The 21,969-nt window shown below is 37.9% G+C and overlaps 1 protein-coding gene across 2 annotated transcripts in view; it reads right to left on the bottom strand.

Annotated features, from left to right (window-relative positions):
• COL5A2 (collagen type V alpha 2 chain) overlaps nt 1–979 on the bottom strand; it is a 94,043-nt gene extending 93,064 nt beyond the window's left edge. Inside the window, exon 1 of one of the 2 annotated variants that reach the window (XM_057382994.1) lies at nt 469–979. In XM_057382994.1, the coding sequence (XP_057238977.1) occupies nt 469–571 (103 nt within the window). In that variant the 5' untranslated portion in view covers nt 572–979. The remainder of the gene's footprint in view (nt 1–468) is intronic. The other variant, XM_057382995.1, reaches the window with a different exon arrangement.
• Nucleotides 980–21,969: the final 20,990 nt, after the last annotated feature.

Raw genomic sequence — 21,969 nt, 5'->3', positions numbered from 1 at the left:
GAAGCAATCCACGTTTCTGCATTTCTCTAACACAAAGAATGTGAGAAAGCAGATGTAGTTCAGTGCAAACGACTCCGCCCTGCTAGACTTCGGTGTTTACTCTCCCAGCTCGCTTGCCCAGCTGTCCTCCAGCCCCGTCCCAAGCCCTTTCTTTTGTTGGGAACTTCGCAGCGGCCGCAGCCCCGCCGGGAAGGGGGGCTCAGCCCGAGCGCCCCGCGGCAGCACTTGGCCTTTGACTGCCCCTCCCGCTCTGTGCCCGCAGCGAGCGCCGCAAACCTCGGTCTTCCGCCCAAAAGCCCAAAGCGCAAACACCTCTCTGCCCCCTTCTCAATAYATGAAAGCAAAAGCCTGGTTACTCTCGTACCCAGAGGTTTTCCATTCCTCTTATTAGCCAAATCACACAATAAACACACTGCATGCAAAGAGGGGGGATTATGGTAATTGTTTTAGAGGTAGAGAGAAACTCACCACCTTCATACTCWTCCACTTCTTGCGCGTTTATGGTTACAAATCGGCCTAATAAAGCAGCGAGGATGAAAAAAGTTCTCGTTTGTATCAAGATTGCCATCATGCCTAGCTATTAGACATGTATCCTTCCTGGGCAGCAAAAAGCGCAGAATCGTAAGGTTATTTTAGCACCATGAAGCCAGCTGAGGAGTCTTTYTGCCTTTCCGCATCAGTTCCAGGACAAACTCTGCGAGCACTCGTTTCAGCACCGGCTCCAGYGCAGTCTGCAAACACTCCTTTCAGGGGATGCAGCTTTAAATAGGAAGAATGCTGCCTCCACTTTCTTCCAGCCCCTTTTCAGCTCGTTCAGGCTCCTAATCATCCACTCCCTGCCAAGCAACAGTCTGATTGATGGTAAATAACCGAATCAGAGCTGCCTTCACTTTTCCTTGAACTTTTCTCTTTACGAGTACATTTGCAGGATATTTTCCTGCTGCTGTGCAGTGCATGTGCTTTGTCAGGACCATTTATTAAGCAAGCAAAAGCACAGTTTTAAGAAGCTGCCAGGAAGAGAAAGCTCCGCTTTTAACACACCCAGCACACGCTTCCTGGAAATGGAGGGTATAGCCCCATTTGGAGCCGATTCCCTTATTAGGAATTTGATCCCTTCCAGCGCGCCAGAGGAGGATTTTCTCCTCTCCCCCGATAACTGCCTCGCTATGTTATCAAATGAGACTCCAGTCTCCTGAGAGGGGCTCAGAAGAGCTATAATAAGGCAGCTTGYTTCAGGGATACGTAACTTACCACCCTCCACCCAAAGGGAAATAATCATTCTCAAATTAATTTTTTTGCTGAATAATCTTTCCTCAAATGCCTATGTGCTCTATGTTTGTTATTCTACCAGCAGGGAAGACTGTTGCAAATCACCAGAAGATGCTTTACACTTACAACACCAGAATGACCATTCAAACTATCCAATTCCCTGCTTTTCTTCAGGGTTCTCTGCTTCTGTTCCCTGATAAACCTACCTAAGCCCCAGCCTAGTATTTAGCCCTCAACAATGTGCCTTAATTAGCATGCTAGCGTGAGCACTAAGCAAATCTCTCTTTTGTGGATCACTTGCAAGTGGGGGTAGAATGTTAAATTTCTTTCTTCCCACAGTGTTTATGGTCTGCTGAAAGGAAGCTCAGTCACTAATCCCCTCATTAGCTAAGAATGGGGTCATCTATACCTGCTGCAGGGAATTGTAGATTCATCTTTTGGAAGGTTTTCTGTGCTTCAGCCATTTCAGCTTGAGAACAATCCCATTAGAAGTAAACATCTTCACCTGGATTCAGACAGATTGGAAACACCGGCTAATCACAGCATGATTTAGCATCTCTCAGTGATGCAGAATCCTAAAGCCTGTGAAGTTTTCTTYTGGCTCTTCAAAGGAGCAGCATGTYCAGAAGAAGAAAGGTAACCCAGAAAATGGTACAGCACTACAGTGCTACATCAAACCTACTCTAACAGTAAAACCAGAGATTAATGTCAAAATACACTGAAAGATAATAATATCAAAGTTTCCTACTCTCTTGCACCAAACAGTCCTCACACTTCTTTTTCTGAGGTAATGAAAGATACCCTCTGCCATTTCACTCCTTGGAGAGATTCCTRCAGTGATACCTAAAAGTTGCCCTCTGTATCCAGTTCTGCTTTGGTCTCACCAACAAATTATGACACATAACTAAAACAGATGAACAGTAAAATAGAACAGGATGCAAATTGAATCCATCCCCTTATGCCTCCTAATAAATATTTCCTTTTATCATGGTTCTGCACTAAAAGATGCTTTCAGTTTTATTACATGCATCATATGGAGTCATTAAATCTATCATTTTTCATTTAAACAAACTCACTTCCAGGTCTAAGCTACTTGATAGCATCTCATTCAGATAGCACCACTGTGAGCAGAGTCAGACTAAGCAATTAAGAGTTGGTGGATAAATAATTCCAAGTATGCTGAGTGTCACTTCTCTCCTCCTCTCAATAGGGGAGAAGCGAACATTGCATAGAATAATATTGTATGTTTATGCAGCAACTTCTCTCCAATGGTTTTTCACTTTTTTTCCATAGATTTTAGTATTCTGTAAGAACAGAGGAATGTGGAATTTCGCAAATTAGCCCAAGGTCATAGATTCACTAGTAAAGCCTTTTTGGAGYTCATTTTTCTTCTGTGCCAAGGAAAACTTACACAAGATGAAAATTTCTTGGGAGGAGAATCCTGGGCCCCAACTCCTGGAGTAGATTCTTTTCCAATCCACCTTCAATCTAATCACTGTTATATATCCAGCTTACAGCCTGTAACACCAAATTTAGTAGACAGAGACACTGCAGAAGTTGTAGGAGTGAATCCTTTTTGTCTAGTCCATCYCAGTAGAGCAATAAATGTGGAAATGCAGGACACAAACACCAGGCTCTTTCTGTCAGCAGGAGACACATTGAATTAAGGATTGTCTCAGCTACCARTGTGTGGCTGATTAGTGACTCACAGGAGATAGAAAAGCGATATGACATGATTAAAAAATCACTTTCTAATAGAATCACAGAAYAGCTTAGGTTGGAAGGGAACCCTTATAGGTCATCTAGTCCAAGGAGTCCCCTGCAAAGAGGGACATCTTCAACTAGATCAGGCTGCTCAGAGTTCTGTCCAGCCTGGCCTTGAATGTTTCCAGGGGTGGAGCATCCACAACCTCTCTGGGACCTCTTTTCCAGTGTTTCACTACACTCATAATAAAATTCTTCTTTATATCTAGTCTGAATCTACATTATTTTAGTTTAAGACCATTACCCCTTGCCCAATCTCAACATGCCTTATAAAATATGTGTGCATCTTTCTCACCTTTAGGTACTGGCAGGATACAGTAAAGTTTCCCCAGAGCCTTCTCCAGATTGAACAACCCCAGCTCTTCCAGCCTGCCTTCACAGGAGACCTGTTTCATTCTTCACATTAGAGCAACCTTCACATTTGAAGAATCTTCATACAACATGAAGGGGTGCAACACCACAATAGAAAAATCTTCACACAAAAGCAGTGTGTGCTCCTTAATGATAAGCTCTAAAAAGTCTTTGTAAAATTACAGCAGTCCCCAAAGCTAAGACACTCCTAGAAATATCAAAGCATTTTTTCAATACTTWGAAAAAAAATACATAACCAAATGCTTCCTAATATCCTCTTTGCTGATATTACCTACTTTTAGCCTGTAAGTCAGTACTGTATTTTATCTGACCTAAAAGTTGCATATAAAATTCAAAATTACTCAAAAGTCAAAGAGCATTGTGAGTGATAGATGAGGCTAGGGAATACTATTAGGTAATTGTGAGGACTCAGAAATATATTACAATATAGTTCACAGACTGAAACCTTTTAAAATCTCAAAGTCAAGCCAGAAAAAGCCAATTAGCAGCTTCGGATGCTTCAGAGCATGCATACATATGAGCAATTAAAATCCAATCTCCATGAGGGTCTCTGCAATAGAGTGTAAGGACCTCTCCTACCTTTCACACTTACATTCAGTGTGACAGCACTACTGTTTTAAATTAATTTGTACTAAGCTGACAAAAARTGTCTCCATACAAAACTGTTACAAATTAAAGCCTGGGCCAGTCTCTTAGAGCAATACAAAATCAATGCATTCACAGAAACTGGAAATATGCTCTAGTTGAATTCAAAAGATATTGGTTCAAWGACAAGCAAGATTTTCAAAAGCAGTACTGTTTCACCAAAGGGAGCTCAAGTCAATGTGAGAGTTGCCATCAAGTTTTATGTAGGCAGTTAAAGCCACAGTAAGTGCTGTTTGAAATTTCCACCTTGTATAACTTCTTCAATCACACGCTTAGTTTAAAAAAAAAAAAAGACAGCAAATTGCCACATCATGTATTTAACTCACAAAAATATAGTCCATATAAAATGCTTGCCCTTTCTTGGAATTAACCATTAAAATGAACATGACTGAAATAATATAGAAGAGGAAAACAGTTCTTCCTTTGAAGTGTGTTCACTTTGCACTTTTAAGACCATTACTGCATAAGGAATCAGTTTTCCTATTTTATACAGGTCTTTCACATAGTAAAAGGAGAGAACATTCTGCTATTTAAAATGAGAAAATGTAATCGGAAACTACAGAAAAGGGCAAGAAAGAAAACACAGGAATATTATACTACTTTTCAATCATGTTTTAAAAGGGACTAGATTCCAAATTGCACAACCTCAAAATCATAATCTTCCTGCAGAGAAATCCGCCAGAAAAAATTAGTATCAGCTAGAGGTTTTAACKATCAGTAATGTTGCTGCCCAACTGCAAGAGAATTTTCTTGGCAACCTTTTTGTARGAAGGTTTAATAAATAAATTTAAGTCCAAACAGAGGAAAGATATCTTTTTTGGTTGCATTCAGCCTTTGTAATGTTGTTTCAGTTTGCTTTTAATTTGGGGATGTGAGATGGCACATTGCTTTAAAATTACTAGTGTGGAGTCTTGGATTACATCAGTCACAATAAATGTGCTTTTGCTATGAGGAACTCCAAACCCAGTAAGTTCAATAAATCATTGGCACTGGCAGCCTTTCCTTTAGAATGCCTCAATTAAATTAAACTCAACATKAGTCTAAGCAAAAAAATTAAGGAATTAATTAGGGAAATAATTAGGGAAAGTCTTGCATKAGGTCCTCTGAAAATTATACTTATTCTTTACCTAGAACAGGACAAACAGCATCATTATTTTATTCTTTATTACAAATTCATTGTCAAGCTGGCTTTTSTCTGCGTAAGAACTTAAACTGATTAAGTGAGAAGATAAAAGGATCACAGCAAGCTACCCACTTAAGTGGCAAGGGCAAATGCTAATCTGTAATTCAAATAGGTCCCAACTGATGGCCTTCACTGTTTTTTTCCCTAATATTTAATTAATGTACAATCGGACCCTAAGATAGCTTGTTCTTTTTCATTGAATGAAAGTCCCCGCAAAAGGAATTAAAAGTCATATCCAACAAGCATATTCATATCTCCAATAATTATTCTGACCCAGGGAATCAATGGGACTGTAAACAAAGAATTTGGCTCAAAGTTTATTTTTAACCCTATYGTAAAGGAATAGGCTTTTTATAAGATGCTCATAATAATTGAGGCTCCAGATTACTTAATCACCACCACTACATTTTATCCATMATTTTAAAATAATATTACTTCATTGTCGTTCCTTAATTTAAAAATTTATGACCAAGACTATGTAGAACTMTTTTGTCTTAACAGATTTCAGACCACTGAACTGTGCTTTAATATGCTCAGYGCAGCCCCAAGCACAAAATGAGTCCTTTGGTAACTTGTCATGTCCTAGTATATAACATCCAATGTCTTTAAGWAACAAAACACTGCATCTGTATTTCAGAGTTTAAATTATGTTAACTAAGGACATGATTAAAATCTTACTGATTTGATTCATGGTTGTTGAAATTTTGTATCTGCTACTGTTTATTTAAATAGATGTAATAACTGCAGGTTTCATACATTCAAAAGTAATCCAGAATCTATTCTCACAAATGTAAGAAGCAATTATGACCCCAACAGAAAGGACAGGAAGGTGATGGGGAGCTCAATCAAACTCTTATTGCCCATGCTCCTATCAAAAGTGCCATGCAGATGGAACTCTATAGTCACCAGTATTTCTTCGCAAGCTAAGGACCTCYGTGTGTGTGTCCTCAACTATCAGAAACAAAATAGTCATTATTATCACAGCATGCTGCCTGGACCTGGGTAAGAAAAGAGCCCATGGTTTCCATTTTTGATCTCACAGACTAGCATTCCATCAGCTGCAATCACACTGTTTAATATTTGGCCAAAGCACGGTAAACTCCCCAGCCAATTGTTTTCCCTATCACTACATTGTTATTTTTAAAGCATTGACCTTCAGCCTTAGAGTTGAATTTCTGGAATATCTAAAGCTGATGGAGTCATCTACTTGAAACCTGGGGAATAAAACATTCAAGCTTGTAGCAAAATTCTTACCAACCATAATACAAGCAAGAAGTTCAGAACACAGTTTTACATACCACATTGCTCCCAAGTTATATCTGATTGCCTAGCAAAATAAAAATGCTGAAAAGTCTGTACACWCTACATGCCAATTAACAGAGCTGGCTTACAGATGTGACTGGAGAATGGCTAAATCAGCTCGAGGAAGGACTTTAGAATCGCCAAGCTGCTCACAGAATACATATGTTAAAATTAATCTTAGAGAAAAATATATACATGATGCTTCAAGGAAAGCTAGTTAGTGATCAAGTTCKACAGACTAAGTTTCCAAGTAAGATGAACCCTAGGGTGACCAAATGTATTGGAATTTGTCTGTTAGCTCAAAATGAGACTTTGTCAGCARTTGTTCTGGGCCTGAGCCTTCTGCCTGCAGGGAGCTATGGGGGAACCACCCTGGGTGGCCTGCAGAAGGGAGTATCTTGAGCAGATGGAGCACTGTGCAAGCCAAAAGTGGAGACAGCTCCAAGGAGTGTCTTCCCTCAGAGGGAAAGGGCCACTAAAATAAGGAATATATTTTCCCCCCTAAAACCCCATATTTATTATTACATCCATATGAAACAAAGTGCCTGTGACTTTATACACACTATAAAGTAGGACTGAAGGGATCCATTTACACAGGATATTGTTTTCCATGTTAAAAAAACCTTAGCAGATGTTCAGTGAATGTTTAGTRTATATASAAACATTTGCACAATATTCTCAGGCACATGGTGGGATTTTTGGGGTGTTSTGTGCAGGGACATGAGCTGGACTTGATATTGAATGGTCCCTTCCAACTCAGCATATTGTATGATATAATGCTCCATATTAAATTCATATTTGCCAGAAAATCCTCATTTTTAAACATGTTGGTTTTGTCCTGGATAGTTGAAGTGCCTTTGATTCTCACCATTTAAAATTGGGAAAACCTCAGCTCCATTGACAAAAGCAACTTAGCTTGCTCAGTATCTCACTGGAATTGCTCAGCTTTTTATAAGGTAATCTTCTTCAAAGACATTCTTGAATATCTTTAATTAATWAGAAGAAACAGATTTAATAATTTCGAGGCAGGCATATTTGACACCAAATCAAAACAATAGACACAGGGGTGAACAATTGCTCCTGTTGAAGTTAGCAGTAATAGTTCAGATACTGAATGAATGTATTCTCTTGCATTGGACGCTTCCACCCCTTTCTAACAATCTTTTCATCACACTGCTTGTTAATGCACAAACAGCTATCCCTGCTTGGAGCATTGAGYGTAACACCCTTCTGTCAACTGCTAGCGGCAGCAGCAGTAATGGTTGCATTCAAATTGTTGTTTCTAAAATAAACCATGGTTCAAARTCTCAGCACAAGCACACATTCAAATTACTTTGGTGTCCCTATCATCTTATACCATACCACACTGTCATTCTTGGACACTTGGAAGAATGAGAAAGTAACTCTACCTACCCTTCCTGAATATATCAGCAGCCCTAGCAAGSCAAACCATGGTCACTTAAGTACCTGAAGGCCTTTCTCTTCCATGTGCATTTTGGTTTCTTTTGTAGGAAGGCTGCCCTTTCTCTGCACAATCTTCATGCACTTCCCTTCATGTACTTCCCTTCATGCACCAAGCCAGCTGCACAGAGAAAAGGCTACAAAAGGTGATGGGCAGCTTGCACTTTCCCCAGCATGAGAGAAAAAAGCTGGATTAACACCAGCCAGGAATAATGTGGATAGGGTTTAATCTGCTTCAAAGGATTGGAATAGTCGAGATGATCCTTTTAGATTCTTTCCTCCACTATTTTTCTTCTAGCAGGAAAATGTGATTTATATAGTGGCTATATTCTCTTTTAAAAGTGAGTCCTTGTTTGAAAAATAGGATCCACTGCTATCAGGATGTAATATCTGACAAATGGAAAAAGGGTGAATTCATAAAACCCAATTCAAAAACAATTTTAAAAATCATGAAAAAGGAAAACTTGCCATATTTTTAGTATTTTCSATGTTGACATGGATTCCCTATTCCTTTCTTTTAAGCAGCCAGGGAAAAACTGTGTCAATATTGGCAAAATTRTGGATGATTAATAAAAGAAAGGGGAATAGCAACAACAGCAGAAGGAAGTAATAGATAAAAAGGAGGAAGAAATGCATTAGCATTTGTGTAAGTCAGCGATATCAGACTTGAATTTATGCATCACATTCACACAAAGCTGAAACAAAGAAAAATTTCTGTAACAGACTTAGCATACTAGCACTGGGGGTGTTAGTGTCACTACCAGAACTAGGTAGCAAGCTCAGGACGTTAGGTAAATGTCAGTGCAGTTATGCCTAGGTTCAAATAGAGAATGCAAAATAGGCTGCTTTACTTTTCCATTTCCTTTTCATGCTGTCTGCTTTTCAATATTTTACAGCTTTTATGAGCTTTATTTTACTAAGATTCTATGAATACATGTGTGGAGCACATTTTGGACTGCCTTTAAACATTAAGTGCTAATTGAAAACACAGTTTACTCAGAAACAATTCATCAAGTTTACATTTAATTTTTGCTGTGAAAAAAAGTGCTAACTGAGCCCTTTTAGAAAACTTATTTAAATTTTTGTTTCAGAACTCTTTATGAGGTAGGCTTATTTTCAAAGTTATGGCCCATCMGCAAGTGGATTTTCATCTGGTTAATGGGCTGAAACAGATTGTTGAAGAGAATATCCACCCTTCTTTACTCACTAATATGCTTCATCTTGCCTCAATTGATTGCTTTCATGATGTAGCTCAGGAAATCAGCCTCTTACCCTTTTTAAAGAGTGATAGTTTAGATGAGCCTCAGTCATTTTATACTATAGTTATTAAAGCTTAAAGATGGCTGTACATGTCCTCAATAGCATAACTTATTTGCTTCTCAAAGATCCCCCTGCACACAGTAAGCAAAAACTTAGGAGCAGAATCTCCATGTATCTCTTTTTGTTGGTTCTGACAGCAGATTATTTGGTGATATCTCATATTGTGTTATCATTTTGATCATGATATTCCTACCAATCTTCCAGGTTACTTCCAGAAGGATTGTTTGGTTTTGTTTATTTAATGTGAYCTTACATTATATTGTCTCTTAAATACACTCCCAATCACATCTTTATGAAGAAAAGAAGCCTGAATAGCAAGTACTTGATGTTCCACAGATTTGGGGTACCAGGAATGGAATGTTKGATTGTAATTGACTATTTTCATCATTATATTTAAACATCTCATACACTGGGTAAAAAACATAGATGACAATGCTGGTTCAATTTCTTCTGTATACTTTCAGCATTCAACAATGCAATAATCCTCCTATGAAAAGTGAAGTCTAAATTGCATGGAGGATAATTTCATCAGAATGAAATAGATGCTTTTGCTTAGTGTTAATAAAGACTTAGCTTTTGCCACTAGAATGCAAGTTTTATCTACTATTATTATTTCATTAAATATTTGCACTACTACTCATAAAAGTTGCAATATAAAATATATCAATTCACATACAATTTTAATGAAGCTGGAAGAATTTTCAGATTTATGTGCTTCTTGCTTCTTGTTTTTAGAACTACACTAAGAGACTGGTGTAAAATTCTAGCCCTACTCTTCTGAAAATACAGGAGAACTTTCAATATAAAATCTTGACCTAATTTCTTTGCATTCAGGAAGCCTTTGACAATGTTTCTCTGAAGAGAAAGCAAACATATGTCAGAGGYAAAGTCCTGTCAGGATCTTGATATTGATCCCAGCCTTACCTTGTAAGACTCCATTRGGAATTGTCAAAACCATCACAGCCTCACTGAAGTCACAAGGTTCCATGCAGATGTTAACTCTAGGATATGGCAAACTCTTAAAAAGTCACTAGCATTTAGTCAAATATAGACTATAGACTATTCTCCAGGACTCACTTAGTTCATTTAATATATCTTCTCATTTTTTCAGTCTTTTGGAATCTTTGATTCGGGCTTGTACACCAGCCCTTCTGAATGATCCTGTGAGATTTCTAATATATAGAAAATTGAGAGAAAGAGAAGGGTGGAGGAAAAAGGTGCTCCTAGCTTCTCCTCTGTGCTATAGATGTTTAAGAATACTCTTTATATGCATAAGGGAGAATTTTAATGCCCCTGAAAAATCACTCAAATTGAAGAATCAAGCCATTTCAATGGGGGGGTGGGGTGGTCTACAGACCACCAAGAGCTCATTGCATAGAAGCTTCAGGATCAGTACTAGAAGAAACAGCCCACTGACCTGCTCAAGCATGTCCTGGAACAGGACTTCCACCATGGCAAAGGCAAAAAACCTGCCTGTCACCAGCAAAATAACAAAATACCGATTCTGGGGAAAAAAAACCAACAAGGCAGATGGAGCCTTTTATATTCTCCATAACCCCAGACTGAGGATATGAGACCACAATACACTGTTGTTATTACAATCTTGCAGAGGCTATTTGAATGTTTGCTACTAGACCTATAACAAGGAATTTTAAAAGCCCAATATCTTATATAGGGGCTCCAACAGACCATCAGAAGGCCAAGATGAATTCAATGCACACACAGACCAGAGGAAGTACTTAGTTAGAGTGGCACACAGACAAATATTTTCTTTGGCAGAGAACGAGTCTGTATAAACAGGAACAYGGTCCAATTGTGTACTTTTTGCAAGAACTAAAGTATTCAAACTCCAGAAAAAGAAGACACTACCCAAAGTTATATAGGAAAKAAAAGAACAGCTAAATAATCACAGAATGATTCTGTTATTTTCATGAAGCTGGATCCTTTCAACAGCATTACTTCAGTGCTTATTGTAASGTTTTAAAACTCTAGATACTATGTGTTGTACCCAAAGGACCATGAGTTTGTACAATAGTGGATGCTTCAGTAAATCCCTCAATTGATCAAAAGACTGTTTGCAGTAGTTTATTTCCAAGCTTTATTTAGTGACACATTTACACAGTCAGATTCAAGTCAGCTCTAAGTGYCCTAAAAACAGAGGTCAGCAAAGGTCAGAAAACCAACAGCCAAATGCTGTTTTTCTAATGATGGTGAGAAATGACTCAAAGAAACTGCAGAAACAATTATTGTAAGTAATGCTATTGAAACTTAAGTCTCTGATATTTACCAGCCTTYATGGAAATCATTCTCCACTGCCAGTAAAAAGGATATACCAAAAGTAGCTCTGTCTTTTGTTCACTCACATTTACACAGGAGCAATGGGAAGGCTTTCATCCTATAGCTTGGCTTGTCTACAATACTCCCCTTTAAGACAGGTGCCCAATACTTATCTTGACAAGTGCTCTCTAAACATTTTGTCCTGTTTTTATTTGAAAGTGAATCTACCCATATTCTTGAGGGCAGCCATAACTAAAGCTTGATCTGCTTCTTTAGCAAACATGCATGATCTAYACCTGGCCTATGGAACTTAGTCCTTCTCCTAGTTATCTCTGTTGATCCTGGAATTCTACAAATGCACCTACTTCCTCCATCTCTGAAAGAAAATTTATGTCTAAGGCACTTCAGTAGTTTGTCATTAAACAATATATGAAAATGTTTCCAGCGAATACTTTTTCCACAATATCCTTCCAGAAGAAAATGAACTTCTAAAGTAAAGAGCTAGCAAACGATTCATGTAAATATTACTTTTTCACAATGGTACTGATGAATGCAGATTTTCTATGAAATGTCCCTCATAAGGGTGTAATGTCACATTCAGTTTTATAATTATGTGTATACTAAAACTTCATGACCAATTACAGAACTTGTTCATGAAAATCAGGTAAAATCAGCACAGTCCTTCATCTGTACAATCCTCTATCCCCACTGTGGAAATGGGGAAGGGTTTTAAGTGGTTTACTGGAGATAAATATTTTTGTAAGAAAGCCAGCTGTGTGCCAGGCAGGAAAATTCAGTCACTAGTATTCAAACAAGAAATTAAATACTTTGAAATCCCAAGGTCATCAATGCACGTATGTAAGTCTCATTAAACTTAATTGACATTACATACATTTGTTGAGGGCAAAACACTCTCGTACAGCTGCAGCTCCTCTTGAATGACTGCCCATCTTCATGGCTTTTCATGACTTTAGGCCAGATTATATTTAAAATTGCATGAACCATAATATGTTTTCTACAGGCTGATTAACTTTTTTGGTTCTGGCTTTGTTTTAGCTTGAGGCTTAGCTCTGGGTACTGGATATGGAGCTGCCAGCCCTGTGACTCACAGAGGCTCAGCTGCTCCCATTGTCCCAGGGGACAGCAAGGGACCCAGCCTGGCAGCCCAACATATGCCAGTTCAAAGAAGGACACATCCAAGGGACTTGGCCTCTTGCTCTCTGAGCTTTCCCACTCCTCAGAAACAGRTCAGGGCATGAGGAGAGCTGCTTGTGTCTGCACCCAGTGATGAAATTCTGGATGGGCTCACACAGCAGCACTGGGGACTGGACAGAACTGATCCCTTGTTTGGCAGGGTCCTGTTTCTTCAGGACCCTTTTATACCTTTCATTAGTGTTTCAAATACATCCATTTAATTTGCTGTGAAAGCTGCTAGGGCTTTMATAGCAGGTCAGGGCTAGGGCATAGCTAAGCAGAGAACCAAAACCAGTTTCAAAACAGCTCAAAAGCAGAAAACCATAAACTGCTTCAGAGACCGTTCTCTTGTGCAAGCTTCAGGCACATGCCCAGCTCAGGACATTCAAAGGTCTGCATATTCTTAGAAACACAATTTTGGCCAGATTAAGAGAGGTGAAAAACATAAAATAAATCATCCCACTTTAAAAGCCCATCTTCTTCACGCAACAGACATGCCTGAGGTTTCCCCTTTTCACAAGATGGCCAAGCATTCTCTGGTTAGGCCCTCCCTCAGCAGCTGGCYCTCTCCTTTACAGCCCTACTTCATCTGAGTCCCTGAAGAAAAGTCTGGCTCACTTCACAGTGCCGTCCCAAAAGCTATTTTTATTTCCCAGCTTYGTAATTGTCTCTCAGATGTTAATCTATTTGCTCCTCCCTCATCCTCCCACATAAGAACTTAAAAGTCTCTTTTCCCAGCCAGGCTAATAAAATAATAAAGCAATGAGATTGTGAGCTAAAGCATTTTGGAACCAAAGAATTTATAACGTATCAAAAATTAACTTCCTGTGTATTTCTGTAACAATGCAATGTTAAAAATGGTGGTTTTGGTCTCTTAACAAAGTCCCCCAAAAAATAGAGAGACATTGGAAATTCAGCATTATGCTAAGCAATACCTCACTTTCCCCTGAACAATGAGGTTACTCCAGCTGTGCAGTCATCCACCAGGAATCCCTCTTACTGGAACATAAAAGCTKCTATTTTATTCAAAAATTCCCTGCTGGATTTTTACATTTTCGTGAGATATGCAGGAATGCAAGACTGATTTGGGCAGTGCTCAAATTTATTTAATAATAGGAGGGCTGAAAGAAAACAATTCCTCCTGAAACTTTTTTTTAAAAAAGTTTTTAGGTTTAATTTAGCTTAATAGAAACATAATATCATGTTAGACTAGTAATAACTATTCYCAGGTTTTGGCTATAGAAAGTAAAATTACATCTGCAAACCAATCCCTGACAAGTAGGATGAGTCACATTTCAGTCTGTTTTCACTTAATTAGATTTTTTTTTTACATATGCAGGGTTTAGAAAAAAACAACACGGACAACCACTGCAACTGGAAAATTATTAAAAGGCAAAATGTGAAGGGATTCTGACTCAATGGCTACGTATGCCTGACTCCAAGAAAGCTCTGATTAAACAATGGTAACCTTTGTAATTTACAGAAATAATAACACAAATCTTGTGAAAGGATGCCTAAAATATTTCTCAAAAGTAACACATGGYGTACTACTTGCCCAGAAAAGGAAACCTTACTTTTAATTAACATGTAGACACATATTATGTGAAAAGAAAAAGCGAGAAACGGAGTGAAAACCAGATAAAAAGCAAACAGGAGAGAAAACTACAGTCTGCTTTCCATTTCTGTAATTGCTTTTTATTAATATCAGTGAAGAGACAGTTCCATAGTAAAGCAAAATGGTTTAAAATAGGTGTTAATAATGGCTAAAATGGCCAGGTGTTAATAATGGCTAAAAATGAGACTTTAAAGTTTTTCATCTTTGGAGGACATGCAATAGAAATATAATAGAAAAATACTTTTTTTTTGAAAGCAACTGAAGTAATTACCTTGTTGCCTTGATCAATTTCCCTTTAAAAAGTAAAAGTAATCTCACTTAAAAATTCTTCAACTGCATCTAGATGAACATGTCACCTCAAAGACTATGACACAGTGGCTGCTGCTGAACTGAAAGGTTTCCATGGGAACTTCAAGCATTGAGCCAAAGGGACTCAGCAYAAAGATTACATTGCTTAAATACAGGGTTATGTATAACTGCCAAAGTTGGGATAAAACACAATATATTTTATATGGACACTCCTGCTAGGTCCCAATCCTTTAGATATAGGTTTTAAAAGAGGTTCTATTCTTCTTCAAGTTTAGAAGCGCTGAGCAGGTTTGGATGGGAAAAACAATACTGTATTTGGGGCACAGTACACTTTTACCTACTCAAAATTAGATTAGAAAATATTTGTATAGTTAAGCCAATTCAATAACTTGCTTTATAACACTGTTATAAAATTGGTTTTTTTCCATGCAATGGCATTCATTCCCTAATTGCTTTCATCCTTTATTCTCATGCTTCAGTACCTGTGCCTYGGGTCTAGAATAAAAGTATTTCAACTTCTCCCAACACAACACACAGACACACCACAAACACACACAAATCAGTAGATCAGCCAGGAAAATGGGCATGGATTTTTGTTTTCCTACCCACAGACGATAATACCAGTATCCACATATCAATATCTACAATAAATTTTGACTTGGATGGAGTCAGTGTCCATAACAATTCTCAGGTTTTTAAAATATATTTAGTTACGATGTGGAGATAGCTTCTAGCATYATATTAAGTTGAAAAATCGGAAACTAAGCAATTAACAAAGGGAAAGACAGCAATAACAACTGCATATAAAAAACTTGCAGATGGTATGCTGGAAACTAGTGTAAAATCCACATTATGGGATGCCATGACACATGCAGATCCAGATGCAGTATCAACAATGCCTTGACTGAAGCTTGCCAATGTCAAGAGATGAGATGAGAGTTTCATCATTTTGCTTCGTGGAAAACTTGAAACACTGAATTTGCCTGATAAATTAAGTTGATGATCCAGAAGTGAATACAAACCATTACACTAAAAAATACCCAACCAGGCAAAGTGTAAAAGAACAGGCCAGCAATAGGAAAAATCAGAGCCAAGACCACTCATTACATTAGGTGCACTATCAYTCCTGAATGTGCAATCTCAAAATGTAAAAACAGTATTTTGGGATGACTAGCACTATTGTTTAYATGTCATGAAATAGGAAAAAAAACACACCCATATACCATTCTTTATACAAAAGTACTCCTGTCCTTAATACTGTTCAGAGCTTCTATTACATTTACTTTTGTAGAACCAATTCACTTTTATTTGAGGTAGGGATAGAACACTTGGAGCCAGAAGATCCAGCATCCAAACCTGATAATCAGGTGAAGGCCATAGGCCCTAAGGAAGACACCTGAGATAGATGTAAGTAAAAGGATAAGCAGAGAGGTACAAAATAACTACAAGGAAGAAAAAAAAAATACAAGAAAATGATAAAATTCATTTGTGTGCCCAGAAACCATCCACATAATACTCATACTCCCAGAGCTGGAAGGAATGACCATGCTGTTGATCTCAGAGTGCATCAGTGTGCAGGAGAACAGTGCGGTGATGAGCCAGTTCTGAAGGCTGCAGTATGTGGGTGTCCTACACAAGGAGACTGAAGCAGAGAGCAAACTGTTCAGTTCCTTCTCTGAGCCAATGTTTTAGCTCTTACCCAAGACTCTGCACCCATGTCCTGGCAGCTCTGCCACACAGAAATGAAATCARCTTTACATAACAATGGGAGCAGGTAACAGAGATAATAAGGGCACTTGAATTAAATGACACTTCTTGAATAAACTTGGATCTCAATGCATTTCATCAAACCATTGGGAAAACCTGATGGTGAAGTACCTATCCAGCCTGACAGGAACATGCTGCATCCCTGCTGGCAGCTACCACAGGAGTGAGTACCACAGCTGWCATACAGGAATGTAAGCAGGGGGTACAGAGACTGAGACCTCTGCACTGCTATTGCTCCTTTCCTGCTCCAAGAGCCCACGTGCCAGATACATTCAGAAAAAATGGGGTTAAGARTCAGCAGCTACAGTGCCAGGAGCGTGTGGGCTGCTGGCAGAAAAGCAGAACAGTCAAGTTTCAGACACAGAATTTCACAGGTTTACCCAAAGTATCACTCTGTAGAAATACAGAGAGTAAAAGCTTCTGGTAAAACATAAAACAGTGGTTCCCACATTAATGGTGATGCTTCTCATTTCCAGAAAAGACCAAAAAGCCAAAGATAAAAGTAGTCTTAAACACAAAAATTTAAATTAGGCATTATTAAAGCAAAGTAGAYGCACATATATCATGTTAGAATATTTGTCATCTTGTTCAAATTTTATTTTAATTCTCCAACCTATATTTGCTAGGTTTTACTGCTTCTCTCTGAACACAAATAACTTCTAACTTCCAGTAGTGAATTTACTAACCTTGCAGTAATGATTTATGCAGCACTGCCAAGCATCTGTGGATGCTCTCGGGTGAGCAGGAAATGCAATTTAATGATACTCTTGCCCTTTAAAACCAGCGATGAACAATCCATCCCAACCACCATGACATTATAGCGGGTAATGTGGGCTCTTCTTCCATCAGCATGCCCAGCTTCTGTGCCGARTTYTCCKATGGACACTTCCTTTTTAAGTTTGWCCCTTTGCTAGATTTGTCACCTGTGTGGAACAAACAGGAACAGCAATTATATGACAAGAATTTCCAGGCAGAGAAATCTGACTTCCCATCATGTAAATACAAAATATAGCAATTGTGCAGGCTGTTTTCCACTGACATTTCACTGAATTTGTGCCCTGCTGTATATGTAATTTATCTTTCTTATCTTGACAATTTGTGCAATGCATTTCTAATATATTGTATATATATTTACCTTTATATTATTTGTGTTTTTACAAATATTTTTAGTAGGTCATCTTATTCCCCAGTTATTATTAATTGTTTTTAAATAGCCTGTCGCTTCAATCCCCCTTATTTTTAACCTAGAAGYCAACTGGCTTTTCTACAGCTCTGAGGTCTTCAAATAAATTTGATTTGTACCCTTCACTGACTATGTCAAGAATCTGTGCTTCCAAGGRAAACTTTGTCCAAATTATACAGGTTAGACAAGTCTGATTCTTCAATGGATTTTTTTCCCACCTATGATTATAAAAGAGATGCCTTTTCGCATGTGCAGCCATGCATAATGAAAGGAAACAGCTGTGTGCCATCTAACAGGAGAYTGGAAATGATCAAATATTTTGATTTCAGAGCTGACAGTAGTAGGTTGATCCTCTGACTGCACTGGTGCAGTTGAAAGCAGGCTCGGATCTTAAACGATGTCATTTAAGACGTAGCTTGAGGCCAAAGCAAACCTGCCTGCTGACATCCTCAGGGATCACAGCTGGATTTTCATGTTGGGGAAAGAAGCAGCTGCCTATTCTACTTACTGCTAGATGGGTTGCCAAAATTTTGACCATACAGTTAGTGAGATGGGAAATACCACAAGACTAAGGACGACCAAACAATTTAATGAATCACAACTGACTCATCTTTCATGCTCCTTGTGAAGTATTTTTAAAATTCTTTAATTTTCAGCAGTGCAGACATTAGTATTTCACTTCAGTAAACCAGGGGGTAGAGGGGGATTATGGTACAACTTTATGACTGTTCTCACAAACCTTGGACAGGCCACACTAATTAATTAAAGATGAGTATCTCACAGATCACATGGGAGCGTAAAGAAGGGTGGAGTTCAAATGTTGAAAAACATTTTCTGTAGTACCTGTAACTTTTTCTTAGGAACTAGCTATGAACATTTGATCCAAGTCATTAAATGTTGTAATATATAGTAACTAAAGAAAATATATAAAAAAAAGATAAAAATCCAGTTTTTTTTTAAGTTCACTTATTGGTACAATTATAGTACAGGCATCTCTATCAAATCACAGCACAAGGAAAACAGAGCCCTATTCAGTATCAGTACACAAGGATTTTATTTTGGATTGTCCTGTGCGCTCACTACACTTTTGCAAGTCACTAACTTTAGGTCTTAGTTTGCACAGTATTAAGGAAAAAAAATGACAGCACATTTTAAAAATCTATCTATTGAGGAKGGAATCTTTTTAAAAATTTTAAATCACTTATATGGAATAGAATTCCACAAGAATAATGAGAATCAAGTATTGATCTTTGAAAAAAAAAATGCCCTAGGGACTCTTTGTTCCCTGCTAACTGAATTTGAGCCACACCTTCCAAGCTAACATGCTGCATACAAAAGAGTTTTTCAGTTAATTTTTACTTCATTAATTCAGTTGTTTCCAAGCCACGACCTGAATTGATTCATCTCACCCTGTTGTATGTAAGTGCTTCTTTTACCCTGCAGATAGCTGTTCTGCCATACTAGCTAACATTTAAAGCTCAGGCACAAACTACTKTAAAAAGACCATATCGTTTCAGCACAGGCTGCAACAATAATCTAAGAGAAAATGTCCTCCATTGCTGTAAATTTCTAGTCAAACAGAAATGCCAATTACTTCTACTCAAGAAAAGTAAAAATTTGAAATTTCCAGATTTTCTACAAAACAAAAAATCGTTTTCATTTAGCAAAAAAGGAATGACACAAACGAAATCTTTCTACATGCAAAGATTGTTTCTGTAATTGATGAAGTTATCTGAACCACTGATGGCCTAGCAGGGATTTCAGGCTGCCAGGAAGTCCAGAGTCCTCAAACAGCAGCAGCATAAATTGTTGGTAGTTGTATGCTAGAATAGTTCAGACATCCTGATCCTTACAGAGAGAATAAGGAAATATATATGACCAAATACATTTTAAGTATCCATTACTAATTAACCATTACTAATGTTGTTAACAAAGATTTATAATCCAGCTGCAAGGGTTTGAAACTAACAGAATAGGTGTGTGGGGCTGCCACCAAACAGCAATGAAACACATRAAAAGAGACTGCAAAGGAGCTGGGAGGGTCTGAGGAGGAAAAACACTCAGAGGTGACTGCAAACCATCTTATGTTACCCAAAGCTATTAACTGTGTTTAAACACAAGCAAAAAGGATCCAAGGAAAACATAACAATCGAGTTTTCTACGTGAAAAGGCTATTTGGAAGGGTGTGGGATTTTAGTGGGGTTTGCCAGTCTTAAGTATAAATAACCAATATAACATTTCTCTCCTGCTTCACCATGTCCCAGTATCCAAGATACATCTGCTTTGAAAAAGGAAGAAAAGTTAGATATTCAGACACTGGTAAGAAGATAAAAAAGGCGACTGTTAAAACCAATTTACAAAGCAATAGTCCTATTTAGGCATTAGACCTTACACTCTTACTGTCCCTCTAAGTTCTGCAAAGCAAATATGAAAGGAGAAACTGAATAATGGTATTCCTCTTATTCAATTTTCAAATAAATTTACAAATGTGCCTTTTAACCCATTAAGAAAAATCAAAAAGGGATTTTGAAAATGCCACTACACATTTGTACTCTTATAATAAACACTCTCTATTTCAACCAGTCCTGAAGTAATATCAAATGAGGGTTGGAAGCTGAATGGAGAAAGAAACAGCTAGCAACTACCTTGTGCCAAGTGCAGGATGTGAGGCAAGTCATATGGAAATTCTCAGTAATTCACAAACATCTCAATATTCCTTTTTTAACAAAACAGTCATTCTGCATAGCAACTAGGCAATGGTAACCAGCACTTTATGTACCCAAGTTTTCCATTCAATCAAGATGCTACCTCTGGTGTACAATCAAACATTGTTGAATAGCTGTAAATCATGTAAAGATGCTGTTTTGCTTGCTTTTCAGAAAAAAAACAGACCAAGTTAGTTCATTGGGGTCATAAAGATTCTTGTCCACCTCAGTAAATATTCTTTCTAACTACAATCCTATTTAAGAAAGACWTGACAAAATTAACTTCACAATTCAGATGTAAGTGCTCTGTTTTTGAGATACCGCAGATTCTTGGGAAGTCTGATTGTCCTGAGTTCTTAAGATTAAGCTCAAAGACAAGTGCAAATGAACATCTTCATTTCAGTGTACACAAAAGCCATTATTGAGTTTCATGTGTTTTTACAGTTACATGGATTAGMAGTTTTCAGTCCCCAAAATAGTTGCATCTATCRTTGTTTATGTTYCTRCCAAAGTAGTCTGGTATCCCAGAGCAGTTAAGCTTCTCCACAACTATGTTCAAGTGAAGGAAATGAAGAAGAAAAAGATGAGGAAAGGACAAACTTATTTTGTGTAGCCCCAAACTTCCTAAAATATCCTTTTTTCTTTAAAGAAAAGCTCATTCRTTTTGTCTTACCTCTTTAATATGTTTTCAAGAAACAGTGTAGATTATGCTTTTTGAAATCTTCTTTCTATTTTAGAAATGTCAATTTCTAACATTTATAAATATAGTTTACACCTTAATATAAGCAAAAACCAGGGCATGTAGTGGTAGGGTGAGTTTGTAGAGGAGGAAAAGTTTGGAACAAACTTCTGGGCACAGCCCGTTTCTCTAAAGGAGCTGGAGAGCCTTGTCCTGCTGCAAAAAACAGAGTCACCTCCAGCCTGTCAGCTGCCACAAATTGGACACTCTCTACTGACTATTTCTTCCATGCTGCTTCTGGAGCAGAGTTTTCTGAGTGTTTACAAAAGTATTTCCAAAATAAGGGAGCATGTCTCCACCTTCATGGCATCAGTAAATTCCCTAAAACTGCACCTCTCATTCCCATCTTTTTTCTTTGGAAAAAAGATGAACTCAAAGTTGTGTGAACACAACTTTGCTCTCCAAGTTGAAATTTCACCAGTGCCACTGAAATAAGTGCAGTTACTAACGTGTAAAATCGGCACGAGTGAGAAAATGAGGTCTGCTAGGACCAAGTGTTTCACATTAAACATACAATTGCTGGCATAAAATCTAATGTCTCCAATGTTCATTTCCTTTAAGAAAGGGGCAGGATATGACTCAACAGAAAGTGTAAGTCATTTAACAGTGCATCAAAGCACTTTGTATTTCTAGTTTGAGTCTAAAAAGCATTTGAGGAGTGACAAGAACAGATTTTAATTAAGGTATTAATAGTACCTTCCTGACAGTAAAATGTTTAAATTGGTCCATTTAAAGTGTTCTCCATTGTTTAAAATTATATAGGCTGTGAGTTTTCAGTATTCATGGACCTGCTGCCATTTTATGGTGCTAAGAATGAWCTTCCATTCACCAAACTCTGTATTCTGCACAAGCCTGTTTCAAGCC

Source organism: Malurus melanocephalus, unplaced genomic scaffold, assembly GCF_030028575.1.
Source record: "Malurus melanocephalus ecotype Western Australia unplaced genomic scaffold, MMel_1.1 scaffold_598, whole genome shotgun sequence".
Classification (NCBI taxonomy): domain Eukaryota; kingdom Metazoa; phylum Chordata; class Aves; order Passeriformes; family Maluridae; genus Malurus; species Malurus melanocephalus.
The sequence above is the reverse complement of the archived record's forward strand: the minus strand, read 5'-3'. Positions and strand labels throughout refer to the sequence as shown.